This window comes from Hordeum vulgare, chromosome 5H (genome assembly GCF_904849725.1).
Source record: "Hordeum vulgare subsp. vulgare chromosome 5H, MorexV3_pseudomolecules_assembly, whole genome shotgun sequence".
Classification (NCBI taxonomy): domain Eukaryota; kingdom Viridiplantae; phylum Streptophyta; class Magnoliopsida; order Poales; family Poaceae; genus Hordeum; species Hordeum vulgare.
Window position 1 is genome coordinate 423,470,130 of NC_058522.1, and position 24,862 is coordinate 423,494,991.

At 43.3% G+C, this 24,862-nt stretch overlaps 1 protein-coding gene across 1 annotated transcript; it reads left to right on the forward strand.

Annotated features, from left to right (window-relative positions):
• The first annotated feature begins 2,353 nt into the window (after positions 1-2,353).
• On the forward strand, positions 2,354-20,183 carry LOC123399544 (U-box domain-containing protein 33-like). The gene is made up of 8 exons (XM_045093947.1): positions 2,354-2,756; positions 3,074-3,195; positions 3,342-3,463; positions 3,651-3,755; positions 17,722-18,067; positions 18,203-18,349; positions 18,438-19,694; positions 19,781-20,183. The coding sequence occupies exons 1-8, from the start codon at positions 2,537-2,539 to the stop codon at positions 19,985-19,987; spliced, it is 2,526 nt and encodes an 841-aa protein (XP_044949882.1). The 5' UTR covers positions 2,354-2,536; the 3' UTR covers positions 19,988-20,183.
• Positions 20,184-24,862: the final 4,679 nt, after the last annotated feature.

Consider the following 24,862-nt stretch of genomic DNA (forward strand, 5'->3'; position numbering starts at 1 on the left):
ACTGTCTCGTACCGTGTATCAATTTTTTGTATCTGGTCAGTGGTCATGACCGGTCGCGACCTTTCGCTAAAAGGTTGTCAGACAGAAGCACTGTTCATAGTCGAACAGTTGTCCTTCGAGGCTAAGTAAAATATATTGTTTGGAAATAGGGAAATCATCGGTGGCCGAACTATTACCGACCGAATATAAACGTGGAGAGGAATTCGCCCCACAATCCGAAGACCTTGGACGCAAGAAGCAATTAGGAATCAAGACTACGACATTGGAGGCCAGTTCGGGGGCTACTGAGGGAGTCCGGGACTAAGGTGTCGTCGGGCCGCTGACCTATCTTCACGGACCAGGCTCATGGTCCGGCCAATGGTTATCATTGAAGGGCCAAACTACAAGATGACGTCGTGTCCAGAATGGAATCTTCTGAAGCCTTGGTGTATGCCCCAAGTCAAGATGATCATATCGGCATGTTTACTCCTTGACAATAACCGACATTGTGTAACCCTAGGTATCCCTAGTATCTATATAAACAGAGGGTTTTAGTGTGTTGGGCTGATTAAGATCAATACTCCTAGGGTTTTAGACCACACCATATGATCTCGAGGTAGATCAACTCTATACTTGATACATCATCACCAATAGAAACAAAGTATGACGTAGGGTATTACCTCCATCAAGAGGGCCCAAACCTGGGTAAATATCGTCTTCCGTGTCTCCTGTTATCCGTCGATCCAAGATCCACACTTCGGGAGCCCCTACTCGAGATCTGTCGGTTTTGACACCGACAACGACCTTGTCATGAACAATGCATCCTCTTGCAGTATTATGATGTTGGTGCGGCGGTGCAGGGGCTGAAATGTTGGCATTGCCGACGCTCGAGGACTACTTGAACGCGGGTCGTCCCGCCATGTCGCTAAACCTAGGTAACTCCGGCTACTACAACGACGGCCAGCAACAGTTGCCATACCACATGATGCCTTGCTCCGGTGCAAGTCCTTCAACAAGCGCACGTTCAAGTACATGAGCATCCAAGTGCTTCTTCTATGTGTTGCTCCGAGACCGTGTCCTCCTCATCGACTGGAGCAACGGCATGGTCGAACTCCACGTCCAGCTCAAGCACAAACACGTCGGAGGACACCGACGCGAGCCTCAATTAGTGTATACAAACAAGTGACGCATGACGTGTGCGGCGTCCTATGTGCTCACCAGCGTTGTGAGCTCACCATCGTTGCCGAGGCGTATAATAGGTGTTCAACGAAATGTCTCAACCAAACTCAATTTTTACTTAGCTAAATTTAAGGGACTGAGCGGTCAAAAAATAGTGGAATAAATATACTTGACTAAGGTTTACTCGACCAGATGCTCTGCTATTTCTTAAGGGATTAGTTAGAAATGGTCTAAGAGCAGTTATTATGGCGATCGATCCTCTTAACAAATCAATTAGAATTCGGATCTATATAATACTCCCTTGGTAAAGAAATATAAGATCGTATAGATCATACGGAAGGAGTACTAATTCGATGAGGCACGTCATTGCTGACATCAGAGCTGGTGTAGCTAGCTTTTATCTATGGAATGTTGGTGTCCCAGAAACTAAGCTCAGATTATTAATTTGGTGTGCTGCTAGATTGGAGTATCATGTATTTATTTCACAGTGTACTTAACTTCGTCCAATGTGACCATCATGAAGCGCCACGGTTTGAAAACTCGACTGCCCTTCCGGTCCTTGCTCATCCATCGATCATGCAGGGATACATGTCATTAAGAACGTCTGATTGGCAAGAGCCTTAATTGCCACACCTTCGATGCTTAGTATATGAGGCAAGTCGAAGCATATTCATATTAGGTTCGTAGCATATCCCTTAGTACATAACAGTCAACGGGGTTCATGACGCGCCATGACAGTGGCATGCTAATTTCCCATATGATGTGTCTCGTATGATGTTATGTGGAGTTCATGCGTTCCAAACCCAAGATGTATGCGGTGCATTCGATGCATGATTTCCTTGGCAGAACTTGGAGATACATACATGTGTCTACGGTGTGCCGACGTTGGCTCTCTGTTGCGCAGTTTGGAATCATGGAATGAACGCAAGACGGCCGGGGTCGGTCGATCGTCAGGCCTAACTCCTAAGCAGTGCCGGCCGGGCTGCTCGTGAGGAGGAGGAGTAGGTCTGGTCAACACGATGCATCCAGTCCAGCTAGCTAGCCCCGAGATAAAGGTGCCGGGAATATCCCTCCGCACGGGCCCGCCTGCCAGAGACGCGACCACCTTCCAACTGCTTCCGATCCGTCTTGTCCTTGTCTCTTGTCTCCTCTACCTCCTGCAGCTACCTTCAGCTTTTAGGTGCAGGCAGCAAGTAATAACTACTTCCAGTCGCACTCGAGGAAGACGTAGAAACTAGCCTACCTCCGTGTCCCTCCCTCTCTCTCTCTCTCTCTCTCTCTCCCACGTCGTATCCGTATCACCGCCGGAGATCAAGAGAAGGAGGATCGATCAAGTGAGCAGCTAGCTAGGTATAGCTCGGAAGGAGGGTCCATATATATGGCGGGGGCAGGCGGCGTTGGCCGCAGCGGCGAGGACGAGGACGGGGAGGGGGAGCGCGGAGGGGGAGCGGCGGAGGTGCAAGTGTACTGCGCGGTGGGGAAGGAGGCGGGGCGGGAGTGGAGGGCCAACCTGCGGTGGGTGCTGGCCAACTTCCCCCGGAGCCGCCACCGCCTCGTCCTCGCCCACGTCCACCGCCCGCCGCACCGCATCAACATGAGTAAGCACACGACCTCTTCACCCTCTGCTCTCAAAATACCGCAACAATACCATCCTCGTTTCGCCAAGCGCAGTGCGCTAGCTCGAGCTCCGACCAAAAGTTCCAAACTCCCTGCACTGCAAAATTACACGCACAGCATTTTTTGGGGGGTTAATTTCTGTTCTGTCCATTTTTGGGAGTGCGTTTTTTAGGAGCCACCTTTTGGGTTTTACACTTTTTGTGTGTCGACGAGGAATCTCGTGTGTGGCTGGCATCGCCGGGTGCACGCACGCACGTACGGGCTGGCTGACGACGACCTTGCCGCTTGGTTTGTGCAGTGGGGGCGTGGGTCCCAGTGAGCCAACTTGCGGAGCACGAGGTGGCCGCCTACAGCAAGCTGGAGGAGGACAGGGCCAGCAAGGCCCTCGACGTCCTCATCGACATCTGCGCTAGTCAACGGGTTCGTTCGTGCCTTCCTTCCTTCCTTCGTCCACACGAACTCCTCCCCCCTTCGTTTCTTCTCATGATATGAGGCGATCATCATTTCGATCCCCGCCGCCGCCGGGACGCTGAGCTGAACGAAACGGTCGCATTCGATCGGAGCAGGTCCAGGCGCGCAAGGTCGTCGTGTCCGGAGACGACGCGGCGAGGGGCCTGGTCCAGCTCGTCGACGACCATGCCGTCGCCGAGCTCGTCATGGGCGCCGCCGCTGACCGGGGATACACCAGGTACCCGCCTACCTAACACTCTCTTGGCCCCGCAGTAGGTTCATACGTCTGGTGTCGGTGTGCGCGCGCGTGTGGATGTAGAGATGATCGATACGTACAAGATAACATTTCCTAGCCAGATATGGTGTGATACAAGATACTTTTGTGATTGTGATTGTGATGGATATGGTGTGTGTGTGGTTGCTAGGAAGTTGCGGACGCCGAAGTCCAAGAAGGCGGTGACGGTGCAGCGGAAGGCCAACCCCTCCTGCAGGATCTGGTTCGTCTGCAAAGGAAACCTCATCTGCACTAGGTACGCATATGTGTTTGAACATCTTGACGCATTTTAGTTCACTGTTTCGTATAGTGATTGCCAAGAAGCTTTTTCACATAGAGGACCGAGTAACAGATGGAGACCGAAAACAGCAACACCACAAAAATGTTCGAATGGGCTTTAGTTAGAAGGCAAACATAGGTCTTCCTTGCCTCACAGCACAATCTAACTAGCTATAGTATTATATTTTGTTGAGCAGATCTCGGAAACTACACACGAATGTTGTTGCAGTTCATAGATATTTCTTCTATGTGTAAGTTTTCAATAATCGATCTCACAGAACTTAACTACGGTACTAGGTCTGTGTATATAAAAAGCTAGAGTTTAATTAATCTTCACATGAGGATGATAATCAAGGGCATAATCATGCCTATAATATCCGTAGTTTACTAAACAAAGAAAAAAAGTTTTAAAGGAAAACAGAACTAGTGGCATTCATATTACACTCCAAAAATAAGAAAATGAAACAAATAATGACAAAATTTACATAAAAAGGTTTTTTAGTCAAGACTGAATTAGTGGCAATCGTATTACCCTCTAAAAAGAAGAAAATGGAACAAGTAATGACATTTTTTACATAGAAATTGTGTTTCCTCATAATATGAAGAATAAGAATATAATTGTGTTTTTTCACAAAAAAAGATTTATAAGAAAGGAAAAAATGGTGTATTGGTATTTTTACTCTTAAAAAATAAACAAAATAGAACAAAACTAAAAATACAAATAAAAAAATAGTGGCATTGGCATTACGCTTTAAAAAATATATAAAAACAAAGACAAAATTGCATACAATTTAGAAAGAATTTACGCTTTTAAGCATATTCAAGAACAAGCATATAATAGTACAAATTTCACGAATAAAAAAATTCGTAAGAAGGAATGAGTTAGTGCCATTGGTATTACCCTAAAAGACCTAAAAACCTAAACAAATATTTTTTCCAAGAAATAATTATTAATTAAATTGATGCTCATTTTATAAGTAACGAAATTAAAATGAATAAAAATAAAAAAGGAAAACATTTGCACAGAAATTATGCTTTTCTATAGCATGCAAGTATAAATATATAAATAGTGAAATTTCACAAAAACAAGCTTGGTAAAAAGGAACGAATTTTGGTACTGTTATTACCCTTAAATAAGAAAGAAAATGAAAATGAAACAAAAAGGAAATAATAACATTTTCTAAGGAAGAAGGAATTAATGACAGTATATCATTGAAGATGAAAGAAAATCAAATAGAAAATTATAAAAAAGTGTCACAACTCTGCGCTGAAATTGTATTTTTATTATGAAGAAATAAGCATATAATAGTGCATTTTTCACTATATTATAATTTACACACATACTATATAGTACTTGTGTGTATATATTTTCACTCATCCAACATGCCCAAAATACCCATGTTGGAAAATGAAAGCCGACTAAAATTAAAATAAAAGAAACGGGGAAAAACACATAAAAAGCTGTTATGAATGGGCTTCAAGCCTAATAGGAAAATTGACTCATCCCAAACAAAGACAGGTAGAAAATCAGCCTAAAAAAGTCGACTTACCTGAGATAAGGGTAAACAAAAAAAGCAACTTAAGAAAAAATCGACTTAACTCAAATAGGGAAAGTCAAAAATCAGCCTAAAAACCATAAAATAACAGAAGGGAAAAATCAACACGAACGTTGACAAAAGAATCAATAAAATCAATCAAATTTAAAAGGATTGTGCAAACGTCCAGTCGACTGGACGTTAAGCAACAGATCCACACACCTCAACTAATCATTTCTTCCTAACCAATCATTTGTCTAATTTCATTTTTTCTAATTCTAACCACTAAACTAATTGTGTTTATGGCGGAGGAAAAGCATGCAACCCACGTTCATTCTGATTCATGCATGCATGCACATTACTCCCTCCGTTCCTAAATATAAGTCTTTCTAGAGGTTTCACTAAAGGACTACATACGGATGTATATAGATATATTTTAAAGTGTAGATTCACTCATTTTGCTTCGTATGTAGTCCTTTAATGAAATATCTTGAAAAAGTTATATTTAGAAACGGAGGGAGTAGTAGACAAAATAGAGGATGTGAGCAAAATATTCTCTTTATTTTAAAATTTTAAAATACTTTGTAGCTTAAACCATCGCTCCGATTAAAAAAATGTTATGACATAAAAAATTCATTGCGACGAGACCTTCAAAACTAGATTCCAGGTTGGCATGTTTCGTTGACTTTTTTTTCGGGCAAAAAGTTACCATGTGTGTGCTACGCAAGTTATCATGCGAGTTGAGATAAGTTATCATGTTGACTACACATAATTTGCGGGAGCATAAAAATGATTCCTTCAACATTCTTTTTCGCATGCACATGCATGCATGCGTTACAGGAAAAAATGATGGTCCGTGATGCATATAGTACCGTGCTATTTGCATAGAAGTAATTGGGATATGTTTCAACAACTTTTTATTCAGGTCTAAATTTACAACGGTGTTTGTACCTAAGTTATCAGGTCTGCGACGTGTGAATTACCATGCTTTTCCCGCAAAAGTTACCAGGGGGTTGGGGGGTTATATTTCACCAACAGCCCTCCCCCACCCATCACCATCGCCGCCAAAAGTTACCAGGACTGGGGTACATAAGTTATCATGTTTGCGATGTGTAAGTTATCATGCTATTTACACAAATAGTTATCGAGGTATATTTCATCAACATCCCCCCACCTCACCACCGTCACCAAAGTTACTAGGATTGTCGTACATAAGTTATCAAGTCTGCGATGTGTGAGTTATCTTGCTATTCACACACAAAGTTACCGGGGGTACATTTCATCAACCAACCCCACCCGGTCACAAAATTTACCAAGACTGGGTGACATTAGTTATCAGGTCTACAAAGTGTGAGTTACCATGCTATTCACATAAAAGTTACCGGGGTATATTTCATCACCCTTCCCTCGCAAAAAGTACGAGGACCGAGGTGCATAAGTTATCGGGTCTTCGATATGTGAGTTATCATGCTATTCACATAAAGTTTACCTGAGGGTACTTGATCACCCCCCCTCACACACTGATAATCCACAAGTATAGGGGATCGCAACAGTTTTCGAGGGTAAAGTATTCAACCCAAATTTGTTGATTCGACATAAGGGGAAGCCAAAAAATATTCTTGAGTATTAGCAGTTGAGTTGTCAATTTAACCACACCTGAAAGACTTAGTATCTGCAGCAAAGTTTCAGTAGCAAAGTAGTGTGATAGTAACAGTAGTAGCAGTAACAGTAGCAGTAGTGACAGCAGTAGCGGTAACAGCATCAGCGGTAGAGTAACGTAGCAAGGACCAGTAGGAAAAGCTCGTAGGCATTGGATCGGTGATGGATAATTATGTCGGATGACATTCATCATGTAACAGTTATAACATGGGGTGATTTGTAACTAGCTCCAGTTCGTCAATGTAATGTAGGCATATATTCCGTATATATAGTCATACGTGCTTATGGAAAAGAACTTGCATGACATCTATTGTCCATCCCTCCCATGGCAGCGGGGTCCTAATGGAAACTAAGGGATATTAAGGTCTCCTTTTAATAGAGAAGCGGAACAAAGCATTAGCACTTAGTGAATACATGAACTCCTCATACTATGGTCATCTCCGGGAGTGGTTCCGGCTATTGTCACTCCGGGGTTGCCGGGTCATAACACATAGTAGGTGACTACAACTTGCAAGATAGGATCAAGAGCACACATATATTGATGAAAACATAATAGGTTCAGATCTGAAATCATGGCACTCGGGCCCTAGTGACAAGCATTAAGCATAGCAAAGTAGTAGCAACATCAATCTTAGAACATAGTGGATACTTGGGATTAAACCACATCAAAACTAACTCGATTACATGATAGATCTCATCCAACCCATCACCGTCCAGCAAGCCTATGATGAGATTACTCACGAACGGTGAAGAGCATCATGGAATTGGCGATGAAGGATGGTTGGTGATGATGACGGCGACGATTTCCCCTCTCCGGAGGTCAGAACGGACTCCAGATCTGCCCTCCAGAGGAAGAACAGGTGGTGGCGGCAGCTCCGTGTCGTAAAACACGATGAACTCTTCTCTCCTAATTTTTTCTGGGCGAGAGAGACTATATAGAGCTGGAGTTGGAGGCGGCGGAGCCACGAGGGCCTCACAAGCCTGCTACGCATGGCTAGGGGGGCCACGCCTCATGGGCTTGTTTGCTCTTGGCTCCGTCCCTCCAGGTAATTCTTGCACCAGTATTTTTCATATATTCCACAAAAAATCTTCGTAAATTTCCAGGTCATTCCGAGAACTTTTATTTCTGCGCAAAAACAACACCAGAGCAATTCTGCTGAAAACAGCGTCACTCCGGGTTAGTTCCATTCAAATCATGCAAATTAGAGTCCAAAACAAGGGAAAAAGAGTTTGGAAAAGTAGATACGATGGAGACGTATCAACTCCCCCAAGCTTAAAGTCTTGCTTGTCCTCAAGCAATTCAGTTGACAAACTGAAAGAGACAAAAGAAAAACCTTTATGAACTCTGTTTGATCTTGTTGTTGTAATTATGTCTAACTCATTTTCAGATTTTCAGCAAGATCATAAGCTAACCACATAAGCAATGACATTTAGGTCTCATGGTAAACTCATATCAATGGCAAAAACAACTAGCGAGCAATAATAATAAGTTTCAGACGTCAACACTTCAATCAAAATAATCATGAAGCAATATGAACAGATGGTATCTCGCTTGCTCTTTCTGAGACCGCAAAACATAAATGCAGAGCACCTTCAAAGACCAAGGGCTGACTCAACATTGTAATTCGTGGCAAAGAAGATCCAGTCACAGTCATACTCAATATTAATTAATAGAAAAGCATAAAAATGACGGAGGTGCTCTCTAATTGGTGCCTTTATAAGGAGAGGATGACTCAACAGAAACATAAATAGATAGGCCCTTCGCAGAGGGAAGCATTGATTTGCAGAGGTGCCAGAACTCAAGCTTTTAAAACAGAGACAAATAATTTTGAGTGGTATGCTCTCATTGTCAACGCAATGACCAAGAGTTTTCACCATCTTCCATGCTACACATATTATAGGCGGTTCCCAAATAGAAAAGTAAAGTTTTGACTCCCCCACCACCGATCAATCACACTCCACGACTAGCCGAATCCTCGGGTGCCGTCCATACCAACAACAATCCAGGGGGAGTTTTGTTTGCAATTATCTTTTCGATTTGAGCATGGAACTGGGCATTCCAATTACCGGCCCCTTTCTCGTGAGTGATAGTGAATAAACACATATCGAGGATAACACGCCTAGCATGGAAGATACTGACCGCCCCTTGTCACCACATGAGCGGTTCGGGCATACAAAGCAGATTATTACTTGAAGGTTTAGAGAGTGGTACATGCAAATTTACTTGGAATGGCAGGTAGATACCGCATATAGGTAGGTATGGTGGACTCATATGGAACAACTTTGGGTTTATGGAAGTGGATGCACAAGCAGTATTCCCGCTTAGTAAAAGTGAAGGCTAGCAAAAGACTGGAAAGCGACCAACTAGAGAGCGACAACAGTCATCAATATGCATTGAAATTAACCAACATTGAGTGCAAGCATGAGTAGGACATAAATCACCATAAACATGAATATCATAGAGGCTATGTTGATTTTGTTTCAACTACATGCGTAAACATGCGCCAAGTCAAGCCACTTAAATCATTCAAAGGAGGATACCATCCTATCATACTACATCATAATCATCTTGAAATTCATGTTGGCATCCAACACAAACAATTATAAGCTCCTAGCTAATTAAGCATGGCATCAGAAACTATGATCTCTAAGTTGTCATTGCAAATATGTTTCTCTCATAACAAAGCTGAATTAGGAAGGATGAGCTAGTCATATTTACAAAAACAAAATAGATCGAGTTCGTACCAGCTTTTCCAGGCTCAGTCACTTCATCATATATCATCATTATTGCCTTTCACTTGCACGACCGAATGATGTGAATAATAATGAGAGTGTCCGTGCATTGGACTAAGCTGGAATCTGAAGCAAACACAGAGGAGAAGACAAAGTAATATGGCTCTTTGACGGATAAACAATTATGCATGTGAGAGCCACTAAACATTTTAACCATGGTCTTCTACCTTGACCCAAACAAAAAGAAAACTATTTACACGGGAAAGCTCCCAACAAGCAAAAGAAAAACGGGAAATCTTTTTTGGTTTTCTTTTTAAACACCACTAAGCAAGCTGGAAAGTAAACTTACAACTAATTTTTTTTTTCTCAAACTAGACAAACACACGAGAAGAAAGCGAGAAAAATAAATAAACTAGCATGGATGATACAATGGCAAGGTGTGAACACCGACTATCAAAGTGAAAGTGTGAGCATGAATATAAAGTCAGTGAGAAACACGTACTCCCCCAAGCTTAGGCTTTTGGCCTAAGTTGGTCTACTCCCATGGAGGGAAATAACCGTCTTCGGGGTACTCCGGAGTGTACTGAGCGTGCCACTGTTGGGTGAGCTCCTCTGGCTCCCACTGATAAACTAGCGCCTGGTACTCGACTGGTAGCTCGGGCACGGGCGCCTGTGGTGGCGCTATGCTCCAATATGCAAAGATGTCCGAGGGCATAATAATGTACTTGCCTATATGAAGATTGAACAGAGAAGGAGCAGGCAAAGTAATAGTCTCACGAGTACCCTGGCTAAATATGAGGTTATAAATCATCCTCTTATTTATATCTTTATCAAGAAAGTCATGGCGAACCATGCTATCATAATCTAGATATCTCTCAGGAAGAAGCATCTCTTCTTCCTCGTACAGCCTAATAGGTATCTCAAAATGTTTAGCAAGACGGGTAGCATAGATACCTTCATAAACAGCGCCTTTAGTACGGTTCGTGTTCAACCGTTGAGCCACTATAGCGCCCAAGCTATAAGTTTTATCATTATAAAGAGCTTCGCGCAAAACCGCAAGATCTGGGGAGCTAAGAGCCCCATCTTTCCCACGGCCAATCAAACATTTTTCCACAAATAATGAGAGATACCGAAGCACGGGAAAAATGTACACTAGCAACTCTAGCGCAAGATACTCCTCTCTCCTCTCCTACATCAATAGTATCAATGAAAGCCTCCAAGTCCCGTGGACGAGGTTCATGAATATCCCCAACATAAGGTAATTTGCAAACATTGCAAAAATCCTGAAGTGACATGCGCTGGGGGATATGATATAACTTGAACTCAACCATAGGAGGACTCTTCCTTGGATAGAAATTAAAGCTTTGCACGAAAGTATTAGTGAGGAGGAGGTATTGTGGACACTTATCTTCAACAAATGCGGTAAGGCATGTGTTCTCCACCATGTAATAAAAATCCTCATAAAGACCGGCGGCACGTAAGAACACATCGCTTGGCCACTCGCATGCTCGAACTTATGCAACTCGGGGGACCGGATACTTGGGTTTCTTCTTCTCATTTTCATCTTCCTTGGGGTCACGACTTGAAGAGCCTCTTAGGAACCTCCTCATCTTTTAATTTTTCTTTCTCTGAAAATTTCTGAAATTTTTAGCTACTCAAAAGAAAAGTGAACAATGCTCAACAAAACTCATAGCAACTACTCCTACAAGTGCCTAGAGGCCATATCATGCATCAAAACTACTTGGGACCAACTAGAATTAACATGCAAAGCTCAAGAACAGGGTCACCAAGGCAGCAAAAATATGCAACGAATAAAGCACTAGAGAAAAAACTAATTGGACCAATGGAGGAGTCACATACCAAGGAACAATTTCCCCAAAACAGTTTGGTAAATGGGGCTTTGCACAAGGAGATCGAAAAATGCTGCAAGAAGAGCAAGAACATGGGTTTGAACTATGGAATGATTTTTTTTGGAGGTGGGAGAAGGAGATGGGAGCTGGAATAAGTTGAGGGGGGCCACGTGGGACCCACAAGCCCGCCAGGTGCGGCCAGGGGGGGTGCCCGCGCCTCTTGGGCCTGTGGCCCACTGGTGCATCCCCCTGACTAGCTCTCTATCTCAGAATTTTTCAAAAATTCCAGAAAAAATCATACTTGATTTTCAAGGCAATTGAAGAACTTTTATTTTCGGGACACTTTTTTGAGGGACGGAAAAAGTAGATAACAGGAAAATAAAGCTAAATTTATCATTTTTCCTCTAAACAACGGAAAGTAAAAGTTCGGAAGAGAAGGTTGTGACTCCTAGATTCATCCATCTCATGGTCATCAAAAGAAATCCGTCAATGAGGTTTATCAAGTCTCCTTGAAAAGCTTTTTTCGAATCACATAGAACCGGAGAATTTTCGAATAATCACTAGGTTACCTCAATGGGGATGTGCATATCCCCAACAAGTAAATCATACTTCATCTTGACAGTAGGTATATATAGGGCATTCAAAGCTTCCAATAAGAATTAATGAAGTTTTTTCAATAGCATTGATGCAATGTACTCGATATTGTTTCTTTGGAAAGTGCACCGTGTGCTCATTACCATTAACATGGAAAGTGACATTGCCTTTGTTGCAATCAATAACAGCCCCTACAGTGTTTAAAAAGTGTCTTCCATGGATGACCGCCATGGCATCATCCTCGGGAATATCCTAAATAACAAAGTCCGTTAATATAGTAATGTTAGCAACCACAACAGGCACATCCTTGCAAATGCCTATAGGAAAAGCAATTGATTTGTCAGCCATTTGCAAAGACATTTCAGTGGGTGTCAACTTATCCAATTCAAGTCCCCGATAAAGAGAGAGAGGCATAACACTAACACCAACTCCAAGATCGCATAAAGCAGTTCTAACATAATTTCCTTTAATGGAGCAAGGTATAGTAGGCACTCCGGGATCACCTAGTTTCTTAGGAGTTCCACCCTTGAAGGTGTAATTAGCAAGCATGGTGGAAATCTCAACCTCAGGTATCTTCCTTTTGTTAGTAACAATATCTTTCATGTACTTAGCATAAGGAGACATTTTGAGCATATCTGTCAAACGCATTTGCAGAAAGACAACTCTAATCATTTCAACAAAGCGCTCAAAATCCTCATCATCCTTTTTCTTCGATGGTTTGGGAGGAAAGGGCATGGGTTTCTGAACCCATGGTTCTCTTTCTTTACCATGCTTCCTAACAATGAAGTCGTTCTTATCGTATCTCTTGTTCTTAGGTTGTGGGTTATCAAGATCAACACTAGGTTCAATCTTCACATCCTTATCATTACTAGGTTGAGCATCATCACGAACACCACTATCGATATTATCAGTAGGCTCATGTTCATCACCAGATTGCGTTTCAGTATCAAAAATAGAGATATCATTTGGATTCTCAAGTGTAACAGCAGCAGGTTTGCTGGCATGCAAGTTCCTATCATCTTTCTTTTTCTTCCTATTACTAGGATGACTAGGTGCCTCAGTGCTAACTCCTTGAGAATCTTGTTCAATTCTCTTAGGATGGCCCTCACGATACAAAGGTTCCTGAGTCATTCTGCCACCTCTAGTGACGACTCTAACAGAATTGTCATTCAACTCATTGAGCAAGTCATTTTGAGCCTTAAGTACTTGTTCTACTTGAGTAGTGACCATAGAGGCATGTTTACTCAAAAGCTTAAGATCATTGACATTTCTATCCACACAAGCACTTACACGATTAATCATGCGAGCATTTTGTTCCAATTGTCTGCTAACATAATCATTGAAACTTTGTTGTTTGACAACAAAGTTATCAAATTCATCTAAGCATAAGCTAGCAGGTTTATCAAAAGGAATATCACTCTCATTGAATCTACGAAGAGAATTTACCTCTACTACCTGTGTCGGGTTATCAAGACCATGTATTTCTTCAATAGGTGGTAGATTCTTAACATCTTTAGATTTAATACCTTTCTCTTGCATAGCTTTCTTGGCTTCTTGCATATCTTCAGGACTAAGGAATAGAATACCTCTTTTCTTCGGAGTTGGCTTCGGAGGTGGTTCGGGAATAGACCAAGCATTATCATTGCTCAAGATATTATTCAATAGAATTTCAGCTTGTTCCACAGTTCGTTCCCTGAAAACACAACCAGCACAACTATCTAGGTGGTCCCTAGAAGCATGGATTAGTCCATTATAAAAGATATCAAGTATTTCATTCTTCTCAAGAGGGTGATCAGGCAAAACATTCAGTAGCTGGACAAGCCTCCCCCAAGCTTGTGGGATACTCTCTTCTTCAACTTGCACAAAGTTATATATATCCTGCAAGGCAGCTTGTTTCTTATGGGCAGGAAAATATTTCTCAGAGAAGTGGTAAATCATATCCTGGGGACTACGCACACAACCAGGAGCAAGAGAAGTAAACCAAGTCTTAGCATCACCCTTTAGCGAGAAAGGAAACAACTTAAGGATATAGTAATGGCGAATCTTTTCCTCATTCATGAATAGGGTTGCTATATCATTCAGCTTAGTAAGATGTGCTACAACCGTTTCAGGCTCATAACCATGAAAATGATCAGTTTCGACCAAAGTGATTAACTCAGGATCGACAGAGAATTCATAATCCTTATCAGTCACAAAGATGGGTGAAGTAGCAAACTTAGGATCGTATTTCATTCTAGCATTCAGAGATTTTTATTCCCACTTGCGTAATAAACAAGATCATAGCTATCCTTACAAGCAAGAAAGTCTTCAGCTACCTCTCCCTCCATAACATAACCCTCAGGTATATCAGGCAATTCATATCTAGGAGAGCTAGTTCTAACAGGTGAAACAACAGGTTCTACTTCAATAATTTCAGCAGTTTTAGAAGTATCATCACATTCAGCAGTAACTCTAGCAATTTGTGCATCAAGAAATGCACCTAGTGGTGAAGCAGTATCAAGCAAAGCATCATGGATAGCAGAAGTAGCATCATCAAGCATAGGCGACACATCAGAATTTCTAGTAGGTGGTGGTGTCGCAAACTTACTCATAACTGAAGGTGAATCAAGTGCAGAGCTAGATGGCAGTTCCTTACCTGTCCTCGTAGTTGAGGGCAAGACTTTAGTTTTTGGATCTCTCGGATTCCTCATAGTGATCAACAGACGTAAATCCCAAGTGACTCAGAGAATAGAGCTAGGCCTCCCCGGCAATGGCGCTAGAAAATAGTCTTGATAACCCACAAGTATAGGGGATCGCAACAGTTTTCGAGGGTAGAGTATTCAACCCAAATTTGTTGATTCGACACAAGGGGAAGCCAAAGAATATTCTCGAGTATTAGCAGTTGAGTTGTCAATTCAACCACACCTGAAAGACTTAGTATCTGTAGCAAAGTTTATGTAGCAGAGTAGTGTGATAGTAACAGTAGCAGCAGTGACAACAGTAGCGATAACAGCAGCTGCGGTAAAGTAACGTAGCAAGGACCAATAGGAAAAGCTCGTAGGCATTGGATCGGTGATGGATAATTATATTGGATGACATTCATCATGTAACAGTTATAACAGGGGGTGATTTGTAACTAGCTCCAGTTCGTCAATGTAATGTAGGCATGCATTCCGTATATAGTCATACGTGCTTATGGAAAACAACTTGCATGACATCTATTGTCCATCCCTCCCGTGGCAGCGGGGTCCTAATGGAAACTAAGGGATATTAAGGTCTCCTTTTAATAGAGAAGCGGAACAAAGCATTAGCACTTAGTGAATACATGAACTCCTCATACTATGGTCATCTCCGGGAGTGGTTCCGGCTATTGTCACTCCGGGGTTGCCGGGTCATAACACATAGTAGGTGACTACAACTTGCAAGATAGGATCAATAACACACATATATTGATAAAAACATAATAGGTTCAGATCTGAAATCATGGCACTCGGGCCCTAGTGACAAGCATGAAGCATAGCAAAGTAGTAGCAACATCAATCTTAGAACTAACTCGATTACATGATAGATCTCATCCAACCCATCACCGTCTAGCAAGGCTACGATGAGATTACTCACGAATGGTGAAGAGCATCATGGAATAGGCGATGAAGGATGGTTGGTGATGACGACGGCGATGATTTCCCCTCTCCGGAGCCCGGAACGGACTCCAGATCTGCCCTCTAGAGGAAGAATTGGTGGTGGCGGCGGCTCCGTGTCGTAAAACGCGATGAACTCTTCTCTCCTAATTTTTTTTGGGTGAGAGAGACTAATAGAGCTGGAGTTGGAGGCGGCTAGGCCACGAGTGCCTCACAAGCCTGCCAGGCGCGACCAGGGGGGTGGCCCGCGCCTCCTGGGCTTGTGGCCCCTGGCTCCGTCCCTCCAGGTAATTCTTGCGCCAGTATTTTTTATATATTCCACAAAAAATCCTCGTAAAATTCCAGGTCATTCCGAAAATTTTATTTCTGCGCAAAAACAGCACCATGACAATTCTGGTGAAAACAGCGTCAGTCCGGATTAGTTCCATTCAAATCATGCAAACTAGAGTCCAAAACAAGGGCAAAAGAGTTTGGAAAAGTAGATACGATGGAGACATATCACACACACACGCCAAAGTTATCAGGACCGGGTACGGGGGGTTATATTTCACCAACAGCCCTCCCCCACCCATCACCATCGCCGCCAAAAGTTACCAGGACTGGGGTACATAAGTTATCATGTTTGCGATGTGTAAGTTATCATGCTATTTACACAAATATTTGTCGGGGTATATTTCATCAACAACCCCCCTCCTCACCACCGTCGCCAAAGTTACTAGGATTGTCGTACATAAGTTATCAAGTCTGCGATGTGTGAGTTATCTTGCTATTCACACACAAAGTTACCGGGGATACATTTCATCAGCCAACCCCACCCGGTCACCAATTTTATCAAGACTAGGTTACATTAGTTATCAGGTCTACAATTTGTGAGTTACCATGCTATTCACATAAAAGTTACCGGGGTATATTTCATCACCCTTCCCTCGCGAAAAGTACGAGAACCGAGGTGCATAAGTTATCGGATCTTCGATATGTGAGTTATCATGCTATTGCCACAAAGTTTACCTAGGGATACTTGATCACCCCCCCCCTCACACACACACCAAAGTTATCAGGACCGGGTACCTAAATTATTAGGTCTGTGATGTGTGAGTTATCAGGGTGTTTATATGTAAGTTATTAGGTCCACGATGCTTTAATTACCATGTTATTCACACAACATTATTGGAAGATGTTTCAACAAAAAAATCAGGTCAAAATAATCCCGGTGTTGTTTGTACGTGGGTTATCAACTATGTTGTGCATGTATTACATGCTATGTACGTGGGTCATCAACAATAGATCTTGTTTCCAAGATCTCGTCACTAATAAAAAAGGTTGGAGGAAAAAATTTCATGTCTCGTTAACTTCAGTGCAACCACGATGATAACTTATGTAGCACCGATGTGATAACTTAGGTATCCGAGATGTGGTAACTTTTGACGAGAAAAAATATCGTCGGAACATATCAACATGAGAGCTAGTTTTGAAGGTCTCGCCGAGACGATTTTTTATGTGAAAACGGATTTTGAATCGAGGCAATGGTTTGAGCTCCACAACATTTTGAAGTTTAAATTTTGTTGAAATCTTTGATGACAACAACATTTTTGTCTCTATATACATGCATGCACACTTAAGATCAATTAGCAATTTACTTTTTTATTTACTCCTAAAACATCCCATGCAACCCCTCGTCATTGGATTGAAAATAAACATCGTCGGACTAGTGCGGTCGTTAAATACCGGATGTATGAAAAATAGCAATCTCGAATTTGAAAAGCTGACAACTACATATACTAAAGCGTTAATAATAGAAAGTACTACCTCCGTTACAGTTTAAAAGACACGCACGTGTACCTAGATCATTAATTTAACATATAAAAATTCTATTGTTTAATATAAAAATTATATTATTAGGAAATAAAACATCTAAAGTTCATGTCGTTAATGCCATTTATCTGGCCTTTACTCAGGGAGGTCAGCGAGGAGCTGAACAGAGGAGAACCATCCACGGCTAGCACCAGCCCAAGATCTGTCGCCTCCGATTACTCGAGATCGAAATCGTCCCCGCCGCGCCTAACGCTCCACGGTGACTGTGACGGTGACGGCGAGCTGTTCGGACTGCAGCACGACTCGCGCGATCCGATGATGGCGGCGTCGCTCCGCCGAACTCCGAGCAGGGACGACAGCGACAATGCCGAGGATCACAGCGTCGAGGATTTCGGCCATGAGGGAGCTGCTGAAGGTGGGTCGTCGGCTGTCGTGCATTCACTGCAAGATGTCGACGAAGACCCACCCACACCTTCGCACGATGGTTCGGTATGTGCAGGCATTTCAAAGAAGATTAAAAAAAAAATCTGAACAACAAATTTTCATGCGCTACGGCCTACGGTACGGTCGTGTGATCGTGTCGGCATGGTATGAGACATTCTTGTATGATGGTTTTGTTGTCAGGAGGAGGAGGCTGGCGACATGGAAGATGCTCTGTACGAGAAGCTCAAAGACGCGATTACGGAGGCCGGGAGCCTCAGGCACGAGGCGTACGAAGAGACTCGCCGGCGGCAGAAGGCTGACCGAGACCTGGCCGACGCGTCTAGGATGGTAAGTTTCTAGATACAAGGGATGAAACTGGTTTGCTTCGATCAGCGCGTCAGATTCTTGATCTTCGTCTTGATTCTGATGGGTGCAGGCCAGGGAGGCGGAGAGCTCGTACCATGGCGAGGCGAGGCGCCGGAAGGAGATGGAGGAGAGTCTGACGAGGGAGCGCGCGGCCATGGAGCAGGAAAGGCGGGAGCTCGACGCCATTCTCGAGAAGATACGGGCGGTTGATGACCGCAGCGCCGAGCTCGAGCTCCAGATCACCGACTCAGGGCGCGTGATGAGCGAGCTCGATGTCAGGATGTCGGAGTCGTGCTCTGTCCTCGACGCGCTCAGGCGGGGGCGCCGAGGAGAAGACCCTGCAGCTGACGAAGAATCCATGCCTGCGGTGGATGGTGGTAATCAAGATGTGAGTTTCTTGCGGCTTGGTTTGTCGGAGCTGGAGGAGGCGACCGATCGTTTCCACGAGTCCGCCATGATAGGAGGCGCCGGTGCCGGCAGCCGCGGCCGCGTGTACAGGGGGAGCCTCCGCGGCATGAGCGTCGCCGTCAAGATGATCTGCCCCGACGTCGCCGTCGACGAGGCGCGGTTCGGTCGTGCAGTGGACGCCATCGCCAGGGCGAGGCACCCGCACATCGTCTCGCTCGTCGGCGCGTGCCCGGAGGCGCGCGCCGTGGTGCACGAGCTCGTGCCGGGCGGGAGCTTGGAGGACCGTCTTGCAGGGAAGGCGCCGCCACTGCCGTGGCACGCACGATGCGGCGTCGCGTACCGAACCTGCTCCGCCCTGGCCTACCTCCACTCGACGGCAACAGTGCATGGCGACGTCCGGCCAGCGAATATCCTCCTGGATGACGAGCGGTGCTCCTCCAGCAAGCTCGCCGGCCTCGGCATGCCTGGTCTCGTGGTGCCGCCACAGCTCCCCAGCGGGGTGGCGCTGGCGTATGTGGATCCGCGGTACCTGGCAACGGGGGAGCTGACACCGCAGTGCGACGTGCATGCGCTGGGCGTGGTCCTCCTCCGCCTTGTCACGGGCATGCCGGCGTTCGCGGCGAAGAAGGCGGCGCAGAAGGCCGCCGAGGGGAGCACGCCCTGGCACGAGGTGGTGGACGCGAGTGCCGGGGGGTGGCCGATGGAGCGCGCCACGGAGGTTGCGCTCCTCGGGCTGAAATGCTGCGACGCGGTTGAAACCGGAGGACCACGCCGCGCGGGCGAGCTTCTGGATGAGGCGCTGGGCGTGCTGGAGGCCGCGACGAACGCCACGCCGGGGAGGACGTGGTCGTCGCTCTCGGCGTCGACGGCGTCCGACAGCGGCGGCGCTCCGTCCTACTTCCTCTGCCCGATACTCAAGGTATGCACATGCGCGCTCGATCAATTTACATGTGCGCGGCTTTCCGAAATGATGCGCAGTGATGAATAGCTGATGTGCGTTGGCAGGAGGTGATGAGGGATCCGCAGATCGCCGGCGACGGGTTCACCTACGAAGCGGGGGCGATGAAGGAGTGGCTCGGGAGCGGGCACGACACATCCCCTATGACCAACCTCAAGCTGCCCACCGACGAGCTCATGCCCAACCACGCACTCCGCGCCGCCATACAAGAGTGGCGACACACAAGGCCTAGCACCTTCCATCGGCACCTATGATAGATGCGAAATTCAGATTGTTCCAACCATGATTAGCATTTAGCAGTAGAACTTCCATGTCTGAAAAGCTAGAAAAGATCACATGGTTTTGCTTCCAAACGTGTCCTTGTAGAGAGCAATGTACAAAGAAAGGCACAATCCAAAACATTGATTTTGTCCCCTAAAAAAGAGGTAAGCGCCAACGTGGCACTGTATATGTCCGACTTGGCAATGACATGGCATGGGGCCCATTGGTAGAAAACAAAATAGGATTATTTGAATACTATATGTGTACATGATTAGTTGGCCCCACCTGACAAGAAATTAAAATGAAAAATGATGCAGACAAAATTCAAAAACACGACTAGAATAAAATAACAGCATGGGCCGGCCACCACGCCCACTTTGTAATGATGTATTCTAAAGCTCCCTTAGTGTAGTGTCTGTCTCAAAAAAAATATTAATGTGGTGTACACAATGCGATTTCTTAAAAAAACATATATGCAAATAATGATGATAATAATAAAAGTTAGATACCAATATTCATGTGTTATTAAGAAGTATCTCGTGGTCAAAAAAAATCCATACACACATATTATTTAAAAAATCATAAACAGGGCTGCATGCAAACCTGAGAATGGTTTCATACTTGAACCATACTTGAACCATACCCATTCATTTATCTCTCAAAACCATACTTGAACCATACCCATTTAGTGTCATTTTTAGCCCAACCAAAACCAAACCCACTATTTTTTCCACCCAAACCAATTTAAACCCAAAACATAACCATGGGCTTAAACCCAGTACATAACCATGGGTTTGCTTTAGTGTACATATGATTGCAAAAATTGACATGTTAGAAACAAATAAGATAGAAAAAGACATAAGTGCATCTACAACTGTTTAGAAACAAAGTAATCCTTGAGATACAGTCAACACACAGTAAGAGGCAAAAAGAACATGTCCATGGCTGACAAGCTCACTAACAAGTGTATTAAAACCAAATTGCTTAGCGAAAGCACAAGACAACCCTTCCGATTTTCATCTATTGTTTTCCCATAATACATAATTACATAGTGCATTACAACATGCACGCGGATCAAAAATACTTGTTCTCGACCGTAGTTGATTATTGCATATAACCAATGCGTGGAAACCAGTTTAGACCCATAGTTTATAACCGTTAATAGCCAAATTGTTTAAACCCATAACCAACTATACCCAAACTGGTTTCTCCACATACCCAAACCAAAACCAAACTAAAAAATCTCAGCCCAATAAAACCTAAACCAATCAAACCCAAAGTAAGAACCGAACCGTTACACCCGGTTTTTTAATAACCATTCTCACGTTTAGCTGCATGCCAAGTTGTTGATTACGAATATTTGTGGTACATAAATAATAACCTCATGGTACGCAAATATTCATGTGCACCCAAAATAAATATATAATGGTTTGCACAAAATCATCTTACTAAAAATGTTCTTGCAATTGCATTTGGATTATTACCTATTTATTTATGAAATATTATTTTCAATATAATACACGAATGTAATTTTTTTGTTTAATACAAAATTTTCAAATATATGAACTATATTACAAGTATTCATATAAACCTTTTAAATTGAATTTATTTTTAGTTACACATACATTTTCATTAAAATAATAATTGCTAGTTATTTTAGTTTTGTGCAGAGCCCTTTTCAGAAAGTTCATGTATTTCTAAAAATATTCACGTATTTTCAGAAAATCATACATATATTTGAAATTTTTGTATTAAGTAACAAAATTGAAGACTCATGTATTGTATTTAAAATGGTATTTCGTAAATAAATAGGGAATAATTCAAAGAGTTACAGAAACATTTTTACTAAGATATTTTATTGCAACCATTATATATTTATTTTGTGTGCATGTGCATGCAGTTATTATTTATGCACCACAAATATTCTTAACCGACAACTTGGCATGAAGCCCTGCGCACGGATATTTTTTCAAATAATATGTGCGCATGGATATTTTTTGACCACAAGGTAAATATTATAGGACATGAATACTCGAATCTAACTTTTATTATTATGATTATTACTTGCATACGTTTTTCTTTTCAAAAAAATCGCAGTGTGTACACTACATTAAACATCTGGAGCTATAGTTGAGAGTAATACAAGGTGTGCCTGGTGGCCAGCCCATGCTGCACGTTAACTCTACGCTTCGGCTTCGAATTCTCTCTACACCATTTTTATTTTTATTTCCCTGACAGGCCGGGCCCACTAGTCATATAGATATACAAGATTCAAATAATCATGTTTCGTTGCTATAAGTGGGCCCCATGCCATGTCATTGCCAAGTCAGCCATATACTCGACTCACTCTACGTATACGAATGGAATTAGTACCGTATTTACACGTTCGTGCCAAGTTCTAGGACCAGTTCAACGTATTTTTTAAGTTTAGACACTAAATTGAACATTTATGGCAAGTTCAAGCACTACTAGTATATTTACCTCTCTAAAAAACATTGATTTTGTGATAGCATGCGGGAGGATTGCGCGTGATTTTGCGCTATAATAGCATCTCTAGCAGATGGCTGCAAAAATTGTTTAGGAACGTCGACAAAACTTTCTTTACAGTACCATGAACCCTCTCGCGAAACAGATACAGTAAATATTTTACGATACACGTTTACGGGATCTATTTCATGTCGAAGGGCTCGCGGTACCGCAAATTTTGCATAACTTCACAAATTAAAGAATTCAACAAAGAAAACTGAATGGAATCATAATATAAATGAACATATGAATAATGGTCCAAAAATCAATTCACAACACCACAATCGTTTTCATTACAACCCAAATTCGAATAATTATTACAACACCAAACTATTCAAATCACACACAAATACATATGATTAAAATTGGAAATCTATTTTCCTCATAGAGTTGCAAACGATGCTCAATAAGATCAAGCTTGAGTTACTTGTGTGAATCACGGTTCTCGATCTTTCGGAAGATCTCAAACAATATAGTGATCTCATGTGCGTCCCTCGCAGGCTTGACACGGCTACCAATATTGTCATAGTTACACTCAAGTCCAAATCCCTTCCATTCTTGATGATCGTATTGTGTAAAACTACACAAGCAATCATAATGTTTTTCAGATTTTTTTATCCCAGAAACGAGGAGGACCTCGCATAATGGCAACCCGAGCTTGCAACACATAAAATGCCCTATGGATATCCTTTCGGCGAGCTTTTTGTGCTTCGACAATTTTTTATGTTCCTAGATTTTGGGGTCACTAACGGTTTTCAAAAATGTTGACCGGGAATGATAAATATCGTCAGCAAGATAGTACGTGTTGGAAATATGCCCTAGAGACAATAATAAATTAGTTATTATTATATTTCTTTGTTCATGATAATCGTTTATTATCCATGCTATAATTGTATTGATTGGAAACACAATACATGTGTGGATACATAGACAAAACACTATCCCTAGTAAGCCTCTAGTTGACTAGCTCGTTGATCAAAGATGGTCAAGGTTTCCTGACCATAGGCAAGTGTTGTCGCTTGATAACGGGATCACATCATTAGGAGAATCATGCGATGGACTAGACCCAAACTAATGAACGTAGCATGTTGATCGTGTCATTTTATTGCTATTGTTTTCTGCGTGTCAAGTATTTATTCCTATGACCATGAGATCATATAACTCACTGGCACCGGAGGAATACCTTGTGTGTATCAAACGTCACAACGTAACTGGGTGAGTATAAAGATGCTCTACAGGTATCTCCGAAGGTGTCCGTTGAGTTAGTATGGATCAAGACTGGGATTTGTCACTCCGTGTGACGGAGAGGTATCTCGGGGCCCACTCGGTAATACAACAACACACAGAAGCCTTGCAAGCAATGTGATTTAGTGCATGTCATGGGATATTGTATTACGGAACGAGTAAAGAGACTTGCCGGTAAACGAGATTGAAATAGGTATGCGGATACCGACGATCGAATCTCGGGCAAGTAACATATCGAAGGACAAAGGGAATGACATACGGGATTATATGAATCCTTGACACTGAGGTTCAATCGATAAGATCTTCGGAGAATATGTAGGATCCAATATGGGCATCCAGGTCCCGCTATTCGATATTGACCAAGGAGTCTGTCTTGGGTCATGTCTACATAGTTCTCGAACCCGCAGGGTGTGCACACTTAAGGTTCGACGATGTTTTATGCGTATTTGAGTTATATGGTTGGTTACCGAATGTTGTTCGGAGTCCCGGATGGGATCACGGACGTCACGAGGGTTTCCTGAATAGTCCGGAAACAAAGATTGATATATATGTTTGTCTCATTTGGTTACCGGAAGGTTTTCGGACATTACCGACATCGTACCGGGAATGACGAATGGGTTTCGGAGTTCTACCGGGAGGGGCCCACCCACCTGGGAAGAAGCCCAAAGGCTTTGTGGGGGCACACTAGCCCTTAGTGGGCTGGTGGGCAAGCCCAAGCGGGCCCTTGCGCAGGAAGAAGAAGAAAAACCATCATGGGAGAAAAGAAAGAAAAAAAGGAGAGGAGGTGGGACAAAAGAGGAGGACTCCTCCCCCTCCAAACTGAATTGGAGAGGGACTCCTCCTCCCCCTTCGGCCGAACCCTTGAGGCTCCCTTGAGCCTCAAGGCAAGGTCCCTCCCCTCCCTCTTATATATAATTGGGTATTAGGGTCGATTTGTGACAACTTTGCCACGGCAGCCCGACCACATACCTCCACGGTTTTTCCTCTAGATCGTATTTCTGCGGAGCTCGGGCGGAGCCCTGCTGGAATAGATCACGACCAACCTCCGGAGCGCTGTCACGCTGCCGGAAAACTCATCTACCTCTCTATCTCTCTTG

Excerpts from the sequence above, each read along its gene's own strand:
- LOC123399544 (XM_045093947.1), top strand. The coding sequence starts at position 2,537 with ATGGCGGGGGCAGGCGGCGTTGGCCGCAGCGGCGAGGACGAGGACGGG. Across the intron at positions 3,464-3,650 it reads GCTGACCGGGGATACACCAG|GAAGTTGCGGACGCCGAAGT; the intron begins GTACCCGCCTAC and ends TGTGGTTGCTAG. Across the intron at positions 3,756-17,721 it reads GGAAACCTCATCTGCACTAG|GGAGGTCAGCGAGGAGCTGA; the intron begins GTACGCATATGT and ends GCCTTTACTCAG.